The sequence below is a fragment of the Rhinopithecus roxellana genome, chromosome 20 (assembly GCF_007565055.1).
Source record: "Rhinopithecus roxellana isolate Shanxi Qingling chromosome 20, ASM756505v1, whole genome shotgun sequence".
NCBI lineage: Eukaryota > Metazoa > Chordata > Mammalia > Primates > Cercopithecidae > Rhinopithecus > Rhinopithecus roxellana.
In genome coordinates, this window is record NC_044568.1 from 53,601,136 (window position 1) to 53,618,111 (window position 16,976).

General features: G+C 45.1%; 1 protein-coding gene across 1 annotated transcript in view; it reads right to left on the minus strand.

The window, feature by feature from the left end:
• The window catches only part of ATP2C2 (ATPase secretory pathway Ca2+ transporting 2), a 94,478-nt gene that overhangs the window by 50,644 nt on the left and 26,858 nt on the right, over positions 1 to 16,976 (minus strand). Inside the window, 5 exon segments of the mRNA XM_010355630.2 lie at positions 2,373 to 2,434; positions 2,535 to 2,570; positions 4,635 to 4,724; positions 7,887 to 8,003; positions 14,913 to 15,023. Of these exon segments, the coding sequence (XP_010353932.2) occupies positions 2,373 to 2,434; positions 2,535 to 2,570; positions 4,635 to 4,724; positions 7,887 to 8,003; positions 14,913 to 15,023 (416 nt within the window).

Here is a 16,976-nt window from a genome sequence, read left to right on the forward strand (position 1 = left end):
TGATGTGAGTCAATTCTGTATCTTCCTCCTCTTATCCCTATTTGGTCCTTCATCATTATCTGTCTTGTATTATACACACACCCACCTTGAATGCTGACTCTGAGACGTGGGACCTTATCTCACTAGGGCTTTCTACCGCAGCCCCGTGGCTCAGTTGCACAACATGTGCCTGCCTGGGATATATACTAAAGCTCTCCCTGATAATTATCCTTCAGAAAATACGGAGCTGCCATATGTTTGCCAAATGTTGGCAATGGGTCTTGGAGACTCAGAGGGTGGACTGAGTAGTTCCCAGGCACCGCAGATCATGAGATACTTTTACTTTTTTTTTTTTTCTGAGACAGAGTTTCACTCTTATCACGTAGGCTGGAGTACAACGGGGTGATCTTGGCTCACGGCAACCTCCACCTCTGGGTTCAGGCAATTCTCCTGCCTCAGTCTCCCAAGTAGCTGGGATTACAGGCATGCCCAGCTAATTTTTTTTTTTTTTTTAATTTTTAGTAGAGACAGGGTTTCACCATGTTGGCCAGGCTGGTCTTGAACCAGGCGAGCTGCCTCAGGTGAGCTGCCTACCTTGGCCTCCCAAAGTGCTGGGATTACAGGCATGAGCCACTGTATCTAGCTGATCACAGGATACTTTCTATCACTTTGAGTAGCCAGGATTGTTTGGGAAAGACAGATCAGCCTGAAATGACCTCAACCAATGTTAGCAGGAGTGGGGAGAAGACTTCGGCCTTTTTTGAAATAATTTCATTTTCTACAAGGAGAATGAGCTTATGGACCACTGCTATGCTAAAAGTTAAGCTTAGAATGAGCTGTTTTCCCCGCCTGAGCAACATAGTGAAACCCCATCTACACACACACACACACACACACAGACACACACACACACAGACACACACAGAAACACAGACACACACAGACACACACACACACACAGACACACACACACAAAATCAGGTTTAAAAAATAAAAATGCAAAAAATACAATAACTTTTGTAGCAACTGATACAAGAAAGTAGTCGGGTGTGGTGGCATGCACCTGTATTCCCAGCTACATGGGAAACTAAGGCAAGAGGATCACTTGAGCCCAGGAGGCAGGTACAGGTTGCAGTGAGCTGAGATCTTGCCACTGCACTCTAGCCTGGGCAACAGAGCCAGACCCTGTCTCAACAACAACAAAAGAAAGACAGAAAGAAAAGAAAAGAAAAAGGAAAAAGCCGTTTTCCCTCCTGGGCTTGTCAGCTTCCTCCGCCAATGGCAGCTGTTCCTAGAAAGGCCCCCGCAGATGTTCTAAGCTGAGCTGCCCAATACAGTAGCCACTAGGTCCATGTGCATATTTCAATACAAATTACAATTAAATAACATGAAGAATTTAGATTGTCGGCCAAGCACGGTGGCTCACACCTGTAATCCCAGCACTTTAGGAGGCTGAGGCAGGTGGATCATCTGAGGTCAGGAGGTCGAGACCAGCCTAGCCAACATGGCAAAACCCCATCTCTACTAAATATATAAAAATTAGCCAGGCATAGTGCTGCACGCCTGTAATCCCAGCTATCTGGGAGGCTGAAACAGTAGAATTGCTTGAACTCAGGAGGCGGAGGTTGCAGTGAACTGAGATCGTGCCACTGCACTCCAGCCTGGGTGACAGAGCGAGACTCCATCTCAAAAAAAAAAAAAAAAAAAAAAGAATTGTCAGATGCCATATTGGACAGGGCAGATGGTATTAGTAGAGCATTTCCTGTAAGTTGTATCACACAGGGCTACGCTAAGCAGAAGTGGCCATGGGGTACTGGCAGACATTTTAATCTTTTCTCTTTCCTTGTTAAACATCTCTGGTAAGAGCCGTGCAATAACCAACAGCACCAAGGAAAGGTCTGGGCAGGAAAGAGGTTGCTGTAGCTGCTGAGCGGTTAATCAAGTTCACTCTCTCTGTACCCCATACTGCAGCCAGTGTTCTGTTGGCTCCGCTTGTTACAGACCTGGATCTTACTCTCCTGAGTCCATTCACTGAGAATTCAAATAAACCTCCAAACCCTCTCCCTAGAAAAAATGCACAGTTCTGCCCACTATTTCATAGGCTTTGTGGGCTACTCTCTTCCCAGAGTCACTCCTGCCACCTGTGGCCCTCAGGCTAGGCACCCTGATTTAGACACTGATGATCGAGTTGAGGCCCAGAGAGGTTGAGTGACATGCTCAAGGACACACAGCAACCTGTTGGCAGGCGGAGACCAGGCCTTAGAACTCCCAAGGAGATGTGGTTCTCTTGTCCGACACTACCAAGAATACAACTTCCACCAAACATTCGCCAAACTCTCCAGCTCACTGGCTCCTCCAGTGAACCAAAAAGTCCCAGGGAGGCCCTGACTTACCAGTTACATTCTGGCGGAACCAGCTTGGTCAGCTCTTCCAGAGATTTCTCCGACCTGTACTCCTGGCAGGAAGCACATCAGATGTGCTGTTCAAAGGTGGGGACTCCACAAAGTTCCTGTCCCGCCCGGGTTACCCTGACCGGGACCTCGGGAAATACTCACCTGGATGAAGGCCACAGTGACCACAATGAGCACTGCCTAGACAGCAAACGGAGGAGGGTGTCAGAGGCTCGGTGGGAGGGGGGATGGGGCGTGGCAGGCTAGGGGCTTGTCTTTAACGATTTTCTTCTTACAAAATAAGTGCACAGTGCAGACATTTAGAAAATATACTAGCCAAAAGAGGAGGAAAAAATGGACACTATCTTCTACTACCCAGAAGTGCACATTTTGGAGTACCCATCTAGATTTTTCTACATAGACAAACTTAAGGCACCGCATCATATAATATGGACATATTCTTTTATAAACTGCCATTTTCACTGAACATGCTGCAAACACCCTTCACTATAGCAGATGTGGATCTTACTCCAGCATTTTTTTTTTTTTTTTTTTTTTTGAGATGGAGTCTCTCTCTGTCACCAGGCTGGAGTGCGATCTCAGCTCACTGCAACCTTTGCCTCCCGGTTTCAAGCAATTCTCCTGCCTCGGCCTCCCAAGTAGCTGGGACCACAGGCACACGCCACCATGCCCAGCCGATTGTTTTGTATTTTTAGTGGAGATGTGGTTTCGCCATGTTGGCCAGGATGGTCTTGATCTCCTGACCTTGTGATCTGCCCCTCCTTGGCCTCCCAAAGTGCTGGGATTACAGGCGTGAGCCACCGCCCCAGCCTACCCCAGCCTTTTAATTGGAAGTAGCAAATTCCATCATGTGGAATGAGTGTTTGTATTTTAAAAGACCAGCTGGAACAAACAGAAAGAAGTGGGGAATGACAGCATCAAAAGGTACTCAGGCCGGGCACGATGGCTCACACCTATAATCCCAACTATTTGGGAGGCCAAGACAGGCAGATCACTTGAGGTCAAGAGTTTGAGACCAGCCTGGCCAACACAGGGAAACCCCATCTCTACTAAAAGTATAAAAATTAGCCAGGCGTGGTGGTGGGCACCTATAATCCCAGCTACTCAGGAGGCTGAGGCAGGAGAATTGCTTGAACCCGGGAAATAGAGGTTGTAGTGAGCTGAGATCATGCCACTGCTGTCCAGCCTGGGCGACAGAGCAAGACTCTGTCTCAAAAAACAAAAAAGAAAAAAAAAAATGTGCTCAGGAGAAGCCAGACACAAAAGGTCATGTACTGTCTGAATCAATTTTTTTCTTATTAAAGTTCTAGCATACATGTGCAGAACGTGCAGGTTTGTTACACAGGTATACATGTGCCATGTTGGTTTGCTGCATCCATCAACTCGTCATTTACATTAGATATTTCTCCTAATGCTGTCCCTCCCCCAGGGCCCCTACCCTATGAAAGGCCCCGGTGTGTGATGTTCCACGCCCTGTGTCCCTGTGTTCTCATTGTTCAACTCCCACCTATGAGTGGGTCATGCAGTGTTTGGTTTTCTGTCCTTGTGATAGTTTGCTTAGAATGATGGTTTCCAGCTTCATCTATGTCCCTGCAAAGGACATGAACTCATCCGTCTGAATCCCTTTCTGTGACATATCCAGAACAGGTCAACCCACAGAGATAGAAACAGATGGGTGGTTGCCAAGGGCTGGCAGGAGGGGGACAGGAAGTGACTGTCTGGTGAGTACAAGGTTTCCTTCTGGGGTGATGAAAATGTTTTGGAACTAGGCAGAGGTGGTGGTTGCAACATGTCATGAATGTACTCAATTCCACTGAATTGTTCACTGTGAAATAGTCAATATTTTATTATGCGAATTTCATCTAAATAAAAAAAAAATTGAGTGCTCAGTGGTTATCTCTGGGTAATGGATCAAGGGTGGTGTTCTTCGGAAGGCAAATATGCACAGCCCAGGCTCTATTCCCCCCATCCCAGGGTCACGGGAAAGGAATTCCCTGCAACACTGCTCTAGCAAAGACCCAGAAGCACCTGTGTGTCCACCAAGCAAGCAGCGGCCGAATAAACCAGGGCAACTTGATATTAGGGTAAAGAAGGATGTGGATTTGCTTTCCTTTGTTTCTTCTGTATGTTCCTTTTCCCCACGCCTACAGCAAACTCTTTTTTTTCTTTGTGTATAGTAACGAGCAGAGACTCAGCAGACCTGTGGCTGTCCGCCCGGGAGGCGAGCGCTGTCAGGGAACTCACCGTGGCGATGCTGACGGCGTCCTCATACTCCTTGGTGAGGACACTCACCAGGGCAGAGCCCAGCAGTAGCAGGATCAGGGGGTTCTTAAACTGAAGAGGAAATAACAGGGTGGGGCGCGTTCTTTAGTCTCAGGGACCAGAATGGGTTTCTTACTGTGCAGAAGCTTGTGTGACAGGGATCTCAGTTCAAGGCCAGGCTTCCAGGTCAACACCATGGTGACCAAGGGCTGGGGAGACCACCCCCATGAAGTGGTCCTCCTCTGCCTGGAACTCCACCCCACTGACCCTCCCAGAGTCGTCCTGACACTGACGCCCTGAAGACACCGGCCTTGGCCCTGCCTTTGAGTTCTTGGCCTTGCCTCTCCACATCTCCATGATGCTCCAGGCCAGACCTTCAGCAAGATGCCAGTCCTGGCTCAGAAGAGCCAAGGGTTCTCTCTCACCACACCAGCTCCCCACACGCTGCACATCCCAGTCACCAAACTTGGTGCCAACCTGCTCCTGTCACAGCCTCTAGGGACTCCAATGATGTCCCTCTTTAAAACAGCTGTTCCCAAAACTTCCTGATAGTATTTTTACTTTATTTTATATATCCGCCCTTTCATTGCAGAAACATCTCATGGTAGCTCATGTTCCAGAGGATTGAAAAGAAATGCAAAAACATCAAACCGGATTCAGAAGGCAGACCACAGATCAGGATGAGGAAGAGAGTTCAACTAGCAACAAGGGCTGGGCGCAGGGGCTCACACTGTAATCCCAGCTATTTGGGAGGCTGAAATGGGAGGATTGCTTGAGCCCAGGAGTTTCAATCCAGCCTGGGAAACACAGCAAAACCCCATCTTTACAAAAAAAGAAAATGAAAAAGTTAGCTGGGCATGGTGATGTGCACCTGTGGTCCCAGCTAATCAGAAGGCTAAGGCAGGAGGATCACTTGGGCCTGGGAAATTGAGGCTGCAGTGAACCGTGGTGTGCCACTGCACTCCTGCTTGGACAGCAAAGAAACCCTATCTCAGAAAAAAAGTAATAATAATGCACCAGGTCTGGGCACCTTAATTCTCAGGCTGCCAAGCTCCTGGCGCTTCAGGACCTGGGCACCCTGCCCTCCAGCGACGCCCTCCATCCACATCCTCACATGGCTTCTCTTCTCATTTCACTCAGGTCTCTGCCCAGACGCCACCTCCTCAGAGCACCAGCCTAGTGCCTCCCTGCCATCCCATCCAGAGCCTTAGGTCGTGTTAAGGTAGAATTCCTAATGGTGAGACTCCTGAGACAGAGGAACAGGGCTGCCTTGTGAGGTAATGAGTTCCCTGTCACTGGGGGAAAGATAGGAGAATCACGACATTTGGCATGCAGCAGGAACTCAACACATGTAAGGAATTAATAAGGGAGTGCAGAAAGGACCTGTATACTCAAGTGCAGGAAAACCCAGTCCGTCAGGAGCTCCCGTCCAGTCCTGCAAGGATTCCCACAGATGCAATGCTGAACCAACAAGCTATAAGATGAATGAGCAGGTCCTCTGCTCTCAAGAAATTTAAGAGATTTCATTCTGGGGAACACCCTGGGTGGATGCTGGGAGAGGATCCTTGGTGTGAAGGAAGATGTTCACAGTGGGTTTCGACAGGGCAGAGTGGAAGGAGGACAACCAGGGGAAGTGGGTCTTAGTGGAAGGGGTGCCAGGGCAGAGCAAAGAGGCCTCCAGCCGCAGAGGGCAGCTCCTCCCTCACAGCCCACACTCAGCCTCCCTCCCTGAACCCCAGCTTCCGGGAGCCTCCACTGCCTCTTCTCAGCCCTGCAGTTTTAGGAAGCTTCTGGCCTAGCCAGAAGGACCTGCATACCCAGAAGCCTATTTTGGTGCCAAAACGCATCGATGAATAACATTCCCAGAACACTGAGAACTGAGTCACGATCAGGGAGGGGACCTCAAGGAGAGTGAAGACAGAGGATGCTGCACGGAGGACTGTGATTGGTTCTGGAATCGACCAATGGAGGAAGCTGTAAACACAGAGCCAATAGGAAAGCAGCTGAAGCCAGGGGACGCCCAGGGGCCAGAGAATGAAGAAGGGGATGTCAGGGATGGGGCCAAGAGCATGCAAAAGGCTGGAAAAGGGGATTGAAGGCCATCTAAATGCCCTCAGGCACCTGGAAAATTCTGCCTGTTCACTGGGCCTTTCTGAACTGGTCCTGCAAAGGTGGCGGGGGCTGCCGACTTCTAGCCTGAAACTTGGAGCCATGTCAGTTGCAGTTTTCTCTTTCCTCTTCTTAGTGGCTTCCAGGCATTTGACTGTGTGCCTTTCATTCAGCACCGCGCCAGCACGCATGGCAGCAGCTAGCAAGGGAAGGAGCTCTGGGTGCAGCTCCCTGGCTGCACTTCTCTGCACTGCTCCTTGCTGCTATGTGACTTTCGGCTCAGGTTACAGATTCCACAGGACACCCAGTTAAATCTGAATTTCAGATAAACAAGGAACTTTTTCTTTTTAGTATAAGCATGTCCACTGTAATATTTGGGACACACTTATACTAGAAGTTGCTTGTTATCTATCTGAAATTCACTGTTGTTGTTGTTGCTATTGTTGTTTGAGACAGGGTCTCACTCTGTTGTCCAGACTGGAGTGCAGTGGCACAATCTCAGTTCACTGCAGCCTCCACTTCCCGGGTTCCAACAATCCTCCCACCTCAGCCTCCTGAGTAGCTGGGATTACAGGCATGGCACTACCACATCCGGCTAATTTTTATATTTTTAGAAGAGACGGGGTTTCACCATGTTGGCCGGACTGGTCTTGAACTCCTGGGCTCAAGTGATCCACCCGCCTCAGCCTCCCACAGTGCTTGGATGACAGGCGTGAGCCACCACGCCCAGCCTGAAATTGAAATTTGTAGGGCATCCTATATTGTTATTTGCTAAACCTGGCAACTCTGGGGAAATCTTTCAACCTCTGTACTTCTCCTTCCTCAAGTGCAAAGCCCGGATTAGGAGAAGGATTAGTAAGTGCATGCTTACTTATTCACTTACTCACTTAGCGTGGGGCCCGGGGCCTGCTCAACTGTCTACGAATGTGATCACTGTTTTTCCTGAACGCGGCTGCCTGGGGAGTTAGTCATTTGCTCATGGTTGATGCTCAGGCTGGCTGGGGCAGTGCGAAAGGGGCAGGAGCTGTCCAAGGATGCTTTCCATCAACATTGAAAGATGGAATGGCTGCCCCACCCTCCCTGGCTTATGCTTGTTAATGCAAAGAATGACACCTCTGGTCCTACCTGATCCAGGTATTTCTTCCACACAGGTTCACTGTTGTCAGCAACAAACTCATTCCAGCCATGGGCCAGCCGGCGCTGCGTCACCGAGAACTCCGACAGCCCAGTGTTTAAGTCCACCTGGAAGGAGAGGTTAGGCACAAGCTCACTGATGGGCCCAGCAAGGAATGAGGCAACAAGGTACAGACTCCCACTCTGGAAGGCAGTGGCTTCCATGATGGGCCAGGGACATGGGCTTGTTCACCAGGGTGCTGGGACTTGCTCAAAGACCCCATGCAGATGGGGCAGAGAGAGGAGGAAAAGGTCAGTGACCACTATAATTACAGCAGAAAAGATGACTATGACTCTGGTCTTAAATTTCAACACATGGAACTGCAGTGTGGACTTCCAGCAGTGGAGAAACACATATTTTCTTCTTTTAAAAAAATAGGTCTTGGGGATGTAAAATGGTACAGCTGTTATGGAAACTGTGTAGTTGTTCCTCAAAAAATTAAAAAGGGAGTTACCAGCTCCAGCAATTCCACTTTGGGGTATATACCCAAAGGAACTGCTAGTGGGTCTCCAAGGATGTCTGTACAACCACGTCCAGAGCACTGTTCACAAAAGCAAAAAGGGTGAAACATCCCACCAATCTGTCGAGGGATGAATGAATGCATGAAACGTGGTGTACACACACTGAGATGTTATTTAGCCTCAGAATGAAAGAAAACACTGACATGTGCTACGACATGGATATACCTTTAAGTTGAACCTTGAGGATGAAGTTAAGTGAAGTAAGCCAGTCACAAAAAGACAAATTCTGTTGATTCCACATATGAATTACATAGACTAGTCAAATTCATAGAGACAGAAAGCAGAATGGTGGATGCCAGAGGCTGGAGGGAGAGGGAATGGAGAGTGAGTATTTAATGGAGACAGACTGTTTTATAAGATGAAAAGAATACTGGAGATGCTAATGTACTCCCGCCTTACTGACTGTGGGTCTTAAGACCCTCCCATGAGAGGGTGCTACCCTATAATCTGGGGGAAGAAATGATGTCATGAAGCTTCCCTAAAAACCCAAAGATAGGATTCAGTGAGTTTTCACATAGCTAAACACGGGGATGTTCCTGGAGAGTGGCACCCAGGGAGATGTTTGAACAGCTATGTTCACAGCAGCACTGGGCATGGAAGCTCTGTGCCCCTTCCCCGATTACCTGCCCTATGCATCTCTTCTTCTGTATCCTTTGCCTTTATAATAAACTGGTAGGGCGCGGTGGCTCACGCCTGTAATCCCAGCACTTTGGGAGGCCAAGGCAGGCAGATCACCTGAGGTCAGGAGTTTGAGACCACCCTGACCAACAGGGAGAAACCCTGTCTCTACTAAAAATACAAAATTAGCCAGGTATGGTGGTACGTGCCTGTAATCCCAGCCACTCAGAAGGCTGAAGGAGGAGAATCGCATGAACTTGGGAGGCAGAGGTTGCAGTAAGTTGAGATTGCGCCATTGCACTCCAGCCTGGGCAACAAGAACGAAACTCCATCTCAAACAAAACAAAACAAGGCAAAACAAAAAACTGTAATAAACTGATAAATGTAAAAAAAAAAGAATTCTGGAGATAGAGAATGACAATGGTTGGGCAACAGTGTGAAAGTACTTAATGCAACTACAATGTACACTTCACAATGATTAAGGCCAGGCACAGTGACTCACACTTTAGGAGGCTGAGGTGGGGAGATTGCTAAACCCAGGAGTTCAAGGCTAGTCTGGGCAATATAGCATGATCTGGGCTCTACAAAAAAATTTTAAAAAATAGCCCATTGTGGTGGCAGACTCCTGTAGTCTCAGCTACTCAGGAGGCTGAGGCAGGAGGATTAAGCCCAGGAGGTGTAAACTTCACTGGGCCTTGATTGCAGCACTGGACTTGAGCCTGGGCAACAGAGTGAGACCATGTCTTGGAAAAAAAAAAAAAAACCATGGTTAAGATGGTAAATTTTATCAGATATTTGAATCAACAGACATTTTAAAAAATAGACCTGTCTTAAGAAACAAGAGGCCGGGCGCGGTGGCTCAAGCCTGTAATCCCAGCACTTTGGGAGGCCGAGACGGGCGGATCACGAGGTCAGGAGATCGAGACCATCCTGGCTAACACAGTGAAACCCCGTCTCTACTAAAAATACAAAAACTAGCCGGGCGAGGTGGCGGGCGCCTGTAGTCCCAGCTACTCGGGAGGCTGAGGCGGGAGAATGGCGCAAACCCGGGAGGCGGAGCTTGCAGTGAGCTGAGATCGGGCCACTGCACTCCAGTCCGGGCGACAGAGCGAGACTCCGCCTCAAAAAAAAAAAAAAAAAAAAAAAAAAAAGAAACAAGAATATTTTTTGAAATGATAAACAAAACTGACAAACCTTTAGCCAGGCTAAGAAAAAAAAGAGAGAAGAACCAAATAAATACAGAAATGAAAAAGGAGGCTTTACAAATTATATCACAGAAAGTCAAAGGGCCAGTAGTGACTATATGCCAATAAATTGGAAAATACAGAAGAAATGGATATGTTCCTACACACACAGACCCTACCCAGATGGAACCATGAAGAAATCCAAAATCTGAATAGGCCAATAACAAGTAATACAGTCGAAAGCCATAATAAAAAGGCTTCCAGTTAGGAAAAGCCCAGGACCCAATGGCTTCACTGCTGAATTCTACCAAACATTCAAGGAAGTGATGCCAATCCTACTCAAATTATTCCGAACAATAGATGAGTAGGAAATACTTTCATTCTACGAGGCCAGTATTACCCGGATACCAAAACCAGACAAAGACACATTTAAAAAAGAAAACTACTGGCCAATATCACTGATGACTATTGATGCAAAAATCTTCAGCACGATACAAGCAAATTAAATGCAATAACACATTAAAATGAAAATTCATCATGACCAAGTGGGATTTATCTCAAGGGTTCAAGGATGGTTCAACATACACGAATCAATTAATGTGACACATCTTATCAACAGAATGAAAGACAAAAACTTTATGATTATTTCAATTAATACTGAAAAAACATTTGACAAAATTCAACATCCCTTCATGATAAAAACCCTAAAAAAACTGGGTATAGAAGGAACATATCTCATATCTCAACATAATAAAAAACATATATAACAGACCCAGGGCTAGTGTCATTTTGAATGAGGAAAAACTGAAAGCTTTTGCCATAGGATGCCCACTTTTACTACCATTATTCAACAGAGTACTGTAAGTTCTAGCTAGAGCAACCAGACAAGAGTAACAAATAAAGGGCATCCAAATTGGAAAGGAAGAAATCAAATTATTCTTGTTTGCAGATGATATAATCTTATATTTGAAAAAACCTAAAGACTCCACCTAAAGCTATTAGAACTCATAAACAAAATCAGGAAAGTTGGAGGATACAAACTCAGATTACAAAGATCAGTAGCATTGCTATATGCTATGAGAAAGCAATCTGAAAAAGAAATCAATTAAGTAATCCCATTTATGATAGCTACAAATTAAATATCTAGGAATTAACTTAAAGAAGTAAAAATCTCTACAATGAAAACTATAAAACATTGATGCAAGAAACTAAAGAAGACACAGAAAAATGGAAAAATATTCCATGTTCATGGGTTGGAAAAATCAATATCGTTAAAATGTCCATACTACCCAAAGCAATCTATAGATTTAATGGAATCCCTATCAAAATACCAATGACATTCTCAACAGAAATAGAAAAAACAATTTTAAAATTTATATGGAACTTCAAAAGACCCAGAATAACCAAAGCTATCTTAAGGAAAAAGAACAACACTGGAGGAACCATATTACCTGACTTTAAATTATGTTACAGAGCTTTAGTAACCAAAATGGCATGGTACTGACATAAAAACAGATACACAGATCAGTGAAACAGAATGGAGAACCCAGATATAAATCCCTACATCTACAGTGAACTCATTTTTGACAGAGGTGTCAAGAACATCCACTGGGGAAAGGGCAATCTCTTTGATAAATGGTACCGGGAAAACGAAATCTCCACATGCAGAAGAGTGAAATTTGACCTCTCTCTCTCATTATCAACAAAAATCAAATCAAAATGAAAATGGATTAAAGACAAGGTGGGCAGATTACCTGAGGTCAGGAGTTCCAGACCAGCCTGGCCAACATGGCAAAACCCCATCTCTACTAAAAATACAAAAATTAGCTGGGTGTGGCAGTGCATGCCTGTAAATTCCAGCTACTACAGGAGGCTGAGGCAGGAGAATCGCTTGAACCCAGGAGGTGGAGGTTGCAGTGAGCTGAGATTGCACCACCTCACTCCAGCCTGGGCAACAAAGTAAGACTGCATCTCAAAAAAACAGAAAAAGAAAAAGAAAAAAGATTAAAGACTTAAATCTAAGATCACAGACTGTGAAACTACCAAGAGAACACTGGGGAAACTCTCCAGGACATTGAAATGGGCAAAGATTTCTTGAATAATATCCTACAAGCACAGGCAATCAAAGCCAAAATGGATAAATGGAATTACATCAAGTTAAAAAGCTTCTGCACAGCAAAGGAAATCATCAACAAAGTGAAGAGACAACCCACAGAATAGGAGAAAATATTTGCAAACTACCCATCTGACACGGGATTAATAACCAGAATGTATAAGGAGCTCAAACAACTCTACAGGAGAAAACCTAATAATCTGATTTTAAAATGGGCCAAAGATCTGGATAGACATTTCTCAAAAGAAGACATAGGAATGGCAAACAGGTGAAAAGGTGCTCACCATCACTGATAATCAGAGAAATGCAAATCAAAACTACAATGAGATATCATCTCATCACAGTTAAAATGGCTTTTATCCAAAAGTCAGGCAATAACAAATCCTGGATGTGGAGAAAAGGGAACCCTTGTACACTGTTGGTAGAAATGCAAATTAGTACAACACTAGCGAACAGTTTGGAGGGTTCCTCAAAACACTTAAAAATATTCTGGGCGCAGTGGCTCACGCCTGTAATCCCAGCACTTTGGGAGTCAGAGGCAGGTGGATCATGAGGTCAGGAGATAGAGACCATCCTGGCTAACACGGTGAAATCCCATCTGTACTAAAAATACAAAAAGATTAGCTGGGCATGGTGGCGGGCGCCTGTAGTCCCAGCTACTCGGGAGGCTGAGGCACAAGAATGGCATGAACCCGGGAGGTGGAGCTTGCAGTGAGCCGAGATCACACCACTGCAGTCCAGCCTGGGCAACAGAGAGAGACTGTCTCTAACAAAACAAAACAAAACAAAACTAAACTAAAAACTAAAAACTAAAAATACAACTATTACATGATCCACAATCCCACTCCTAGATACATAACCAAAAGAAAGGAAATCAGAATATTGAAGAGCTATCTATACTCCCATGTTTATCGCAGCACTATTCACAATAGCCCAGGTTTGGAAGGAGCCTAAGTGCCCATCAACAGATGAATGAGTAAAGAAAATGTGGTACATATACATAATGGAGTACTATGCACCCATAAAAAAGAATGAGATCCTGTCATTTGCAACAATATGGATGGAGCTGGAGGTCATTATATTAAGTGAGATAACATAGTGACCTCTAGGCGCAGAAAGGCAGACTTTGCAGGTTCTCACTGATTTGTGGGAGCTAAAAATTAAAATAACTGAACTCATGGAGATAGTAGGATGGTTACCAGGGCCTGGTAAGGGTAGTTGGAAGAAAGTAGAGAGGGTTATGGGTACAAAAAATGTAGTTAGAAAGAATAAATAAGACCTAGTATTTACTGGCACAACAGGGTGACTGTTGTAAAAAACAATTTAATTGTACATTTAAAAATAACTAAAAGACTGTAAGTGGATGACTTGCAACACAAAGGATAAATGCTTGAGGTGATGGAGACCCCGTTTACCCTGATGTGATTATTACACAGTGGATGCCTGTATCAAAGGCATACAGAGATATACTGTATCTCTGGAACCCATAAATATATACCTACTATGTACCCACAAAAATTAAAAAAGAAACAGTAGCTAAAACAATTATATTGTGCCCAACACCATTCAAGTTCTTTCTGTAAACAAATTCATTAAATACAGCTGATTTACGAGTAATAATGGAAGGAAACTTTGTTGTTCTGGTCACAACAAGTATCCTTGTTTTTAAAAAGCACATAACAAGCAAACTGTACTTGCTGGTAGAGAAAACGGGGAAAACAGAACTGATTTCTAGATTCTTTTGAATAGTGAAAGAAAATTTTCTAGCTCATTTTCTAGGTAGGGACAATGTCTAGGCAGAGAAGAAATACTTCCTCCCCCTCTCCAAATACTAATACACAGGACTTAAATTTTAACAGACTTGAGTTACTCTCAAGAAAAGACACATCAAACATTGGCTTCCAACTTCCTGAAATTGTAGCATGTGCCCTTTTACTGGGGGCTTTTTATCTGCTCTCCCAAAGTGTAGTGGTCATGAGTACGCACATGCATGCACGCGTGCACACACACACACATTTGTGTGCGATGCAAATGTTTCTTGTCTTGCACTGGGCAGGAATTCAAACTCACTTGAGAAACTTGGGAGAATTTGGTTTTAGTACCTGGCAACTCCACGGATTATAAAAGACGACAGGTGGGAATACTGGATGATGAAGAGTCTGGGCTTTGATGTGAAACAGCTGGACTCCACACTGGGCTGTGCTACCTCTGACACTGGACTGTGGCTACTTTCTGCATCTCAACTTCATCTTTCATCCCTTCATGTTTTTGCCAAGAAATGTGAGGCTAAAGAGAAGCAGCGTACAGTGGCTGAAAGGATGCCGTCTTCCGGTAAGGGCCTAGTGAACATGAGCTCTACTGACAAGTACTGATAATCTACCTGTGGAATCTGAACCATTCAACATCAACAATATTTTCCAACCTTGATGACAAAATTGGTTATAACACAGAATTTCAAAGCACTGTTCAGGGATTTCTGTTGCTTTCTTTTAAACATAAAACTTTATCACAATTAGCACCAGATGCAAATTCAATCCTTACACAAAACGCTTTGGCCAAATCCTCTTTCTGGCATTTGCAGGCTTCCTTGGGGGGCAGGGCTGTCACCTTCTTCTCTTTCTCGATAGCTTTCAGCTCACTCTGTTCATCAATCTGTGAAAAGAGCAAGGTTGCTGTTTAGCAGATTGAACTTTTGTACTGATGCATTTTAAAATTTATTTTTTATTTTTATTATTTTAGTTTTTTGAGATCGAGTCTCACTCTGTCACCCAGGCTGGAGTGCAGTGGCATGATCTCAGTTCACCACAACCTCCACTTCCTGGCTTCAAGAGATTCTCCTGTCTCAGCCTCCCAAGTAGCTGGGATTACAGGTACGCATCACCACACCTGGCTAATTTTTTTGGTACTTTTAGTAGAGACGAGGTTTCACTATGTTGGCTAGGTTGGTCTCAAACTCCTGACCTCAGGTGATCCGCTTGCCTCGGCCTCCCAAAGTGCTGGGATTATAGGTGTGAGCCACTGTGCCCAGCCAGATGTTTTTTTTTTTTTTTTTATTAAAGCATAACATACACACAAAGTGTGAATATGTGTACAGCTCACACACTAACCCTTATAACCAGCCTCCAAATTAAAAACAGATATGACTGGTCCCCAGATGCTCCCTTGGCCTACCTACCTACCTGAGGGGTAAATGCTGTCATGGTTTCAATCCTCATAGATTCGGTTTGCCGGGGTTTGAACTTTATGGAAATGGTGACATACAGTATACACTCATACATGCTCTCCTGTCTGATTGCTTTCACTCAGCGTTGTTAGTGAGATTTATATAAGATGTTGCATGTAGCAATAGTATGCTAATTTTCACAGCAGCTTACTATTCCACTGTATGAGTATTTCACAGCAGCTTAGTATTCCACTGTATGAGTAGATCACAATGTATTTGTTCTCCTGATGAACATCTGGGTTCCAGTTGTTAGTTGTTGGCTAATACTGATGCATCTATTTTTAAGCAATTTTTTTTTTTTTTGGTCACCCAGGCTGGAGTGCAGTGGTGCAATCATAGCTCTCCGCAGCCTCAACCTCCCAGTCTCAGGTGATCCTCTTGCTTTAGCCTCCTGAATAGCTGGGGCCACAGGTGCATGCTGTGATGCCTGGCTAATTTTTAAATATTTTGTAGAGACAGGGTCTCCCTATGTTGCCCAGGCTGAGCAAACTTATTAACAGAATTGAAACTTGTAAGCGGACAGAGTAGGGCAACAAAATACATATTTAGAATCCTGAACCTCAGACTTCCAGGATTCTCCATCAAGTATGCACCATATTGCAGAGAGTGCCTCCTGATGACGATAGATGGTATCACAGCCTGGTTCTATGGGACATTTTAAATAACTCAAGAAAAGTGGAGGAGAAACACAACCAAGTTCTGGAAGTTCCAGCACTCTGTGTTGAGACCCACGGGCCTGGAAAGATGCCACATGAGACACCTGGAGGTTTTGGGAGGTTTTGCTAATACAAAGGAGACCTCAAAAACAGGAAAGTGTGAGGCATTTTTGCAAAACCATTCCTAGTGTCCCGATACCTAGGACGTGATAAGAATCTTTTCCTTTTCCACCAGGTTACTGGAAACTGGGAAGGAGGAAGCAGGAGAGGTATTGAGTAACTTCCTCCTTTAGCTGTAAGAGAGATTTCAGAGTCCTCTCTTCCTTCTTGCCAGCCGCCCTCCCCAAACCCAAATCATTTCCTCCCACACGCCTGTTTGCTTAGAAAAGCTGTGCTAGCCATCTCATTTTCCCGGGGCTGCTTCTTACTCATGCCCAGTGCCCAGAAGCACAGCAGCGGTTACACAGATCTTTAAGCAGGCTTAGCCATCCATTGGGAGTCTTCCTTAAGTCAACATTGCATTCTTTGTAGAGTTATTTCAAAGAAAAATGTGGATTGCACAATAAGACTTTTCCCCTCATTCTCAAGATCTGGTTCCGTTGTACCAAATAAAGTGCTTGATTCTTGCTCACACCACAGGTGGAGGCAGGCTGGGGGCTTGGCACTCCCCCCATCCCCCGCACGACCTCAGCTGCCCTTAGCCTTGCCATTTCTGACTCACTACAC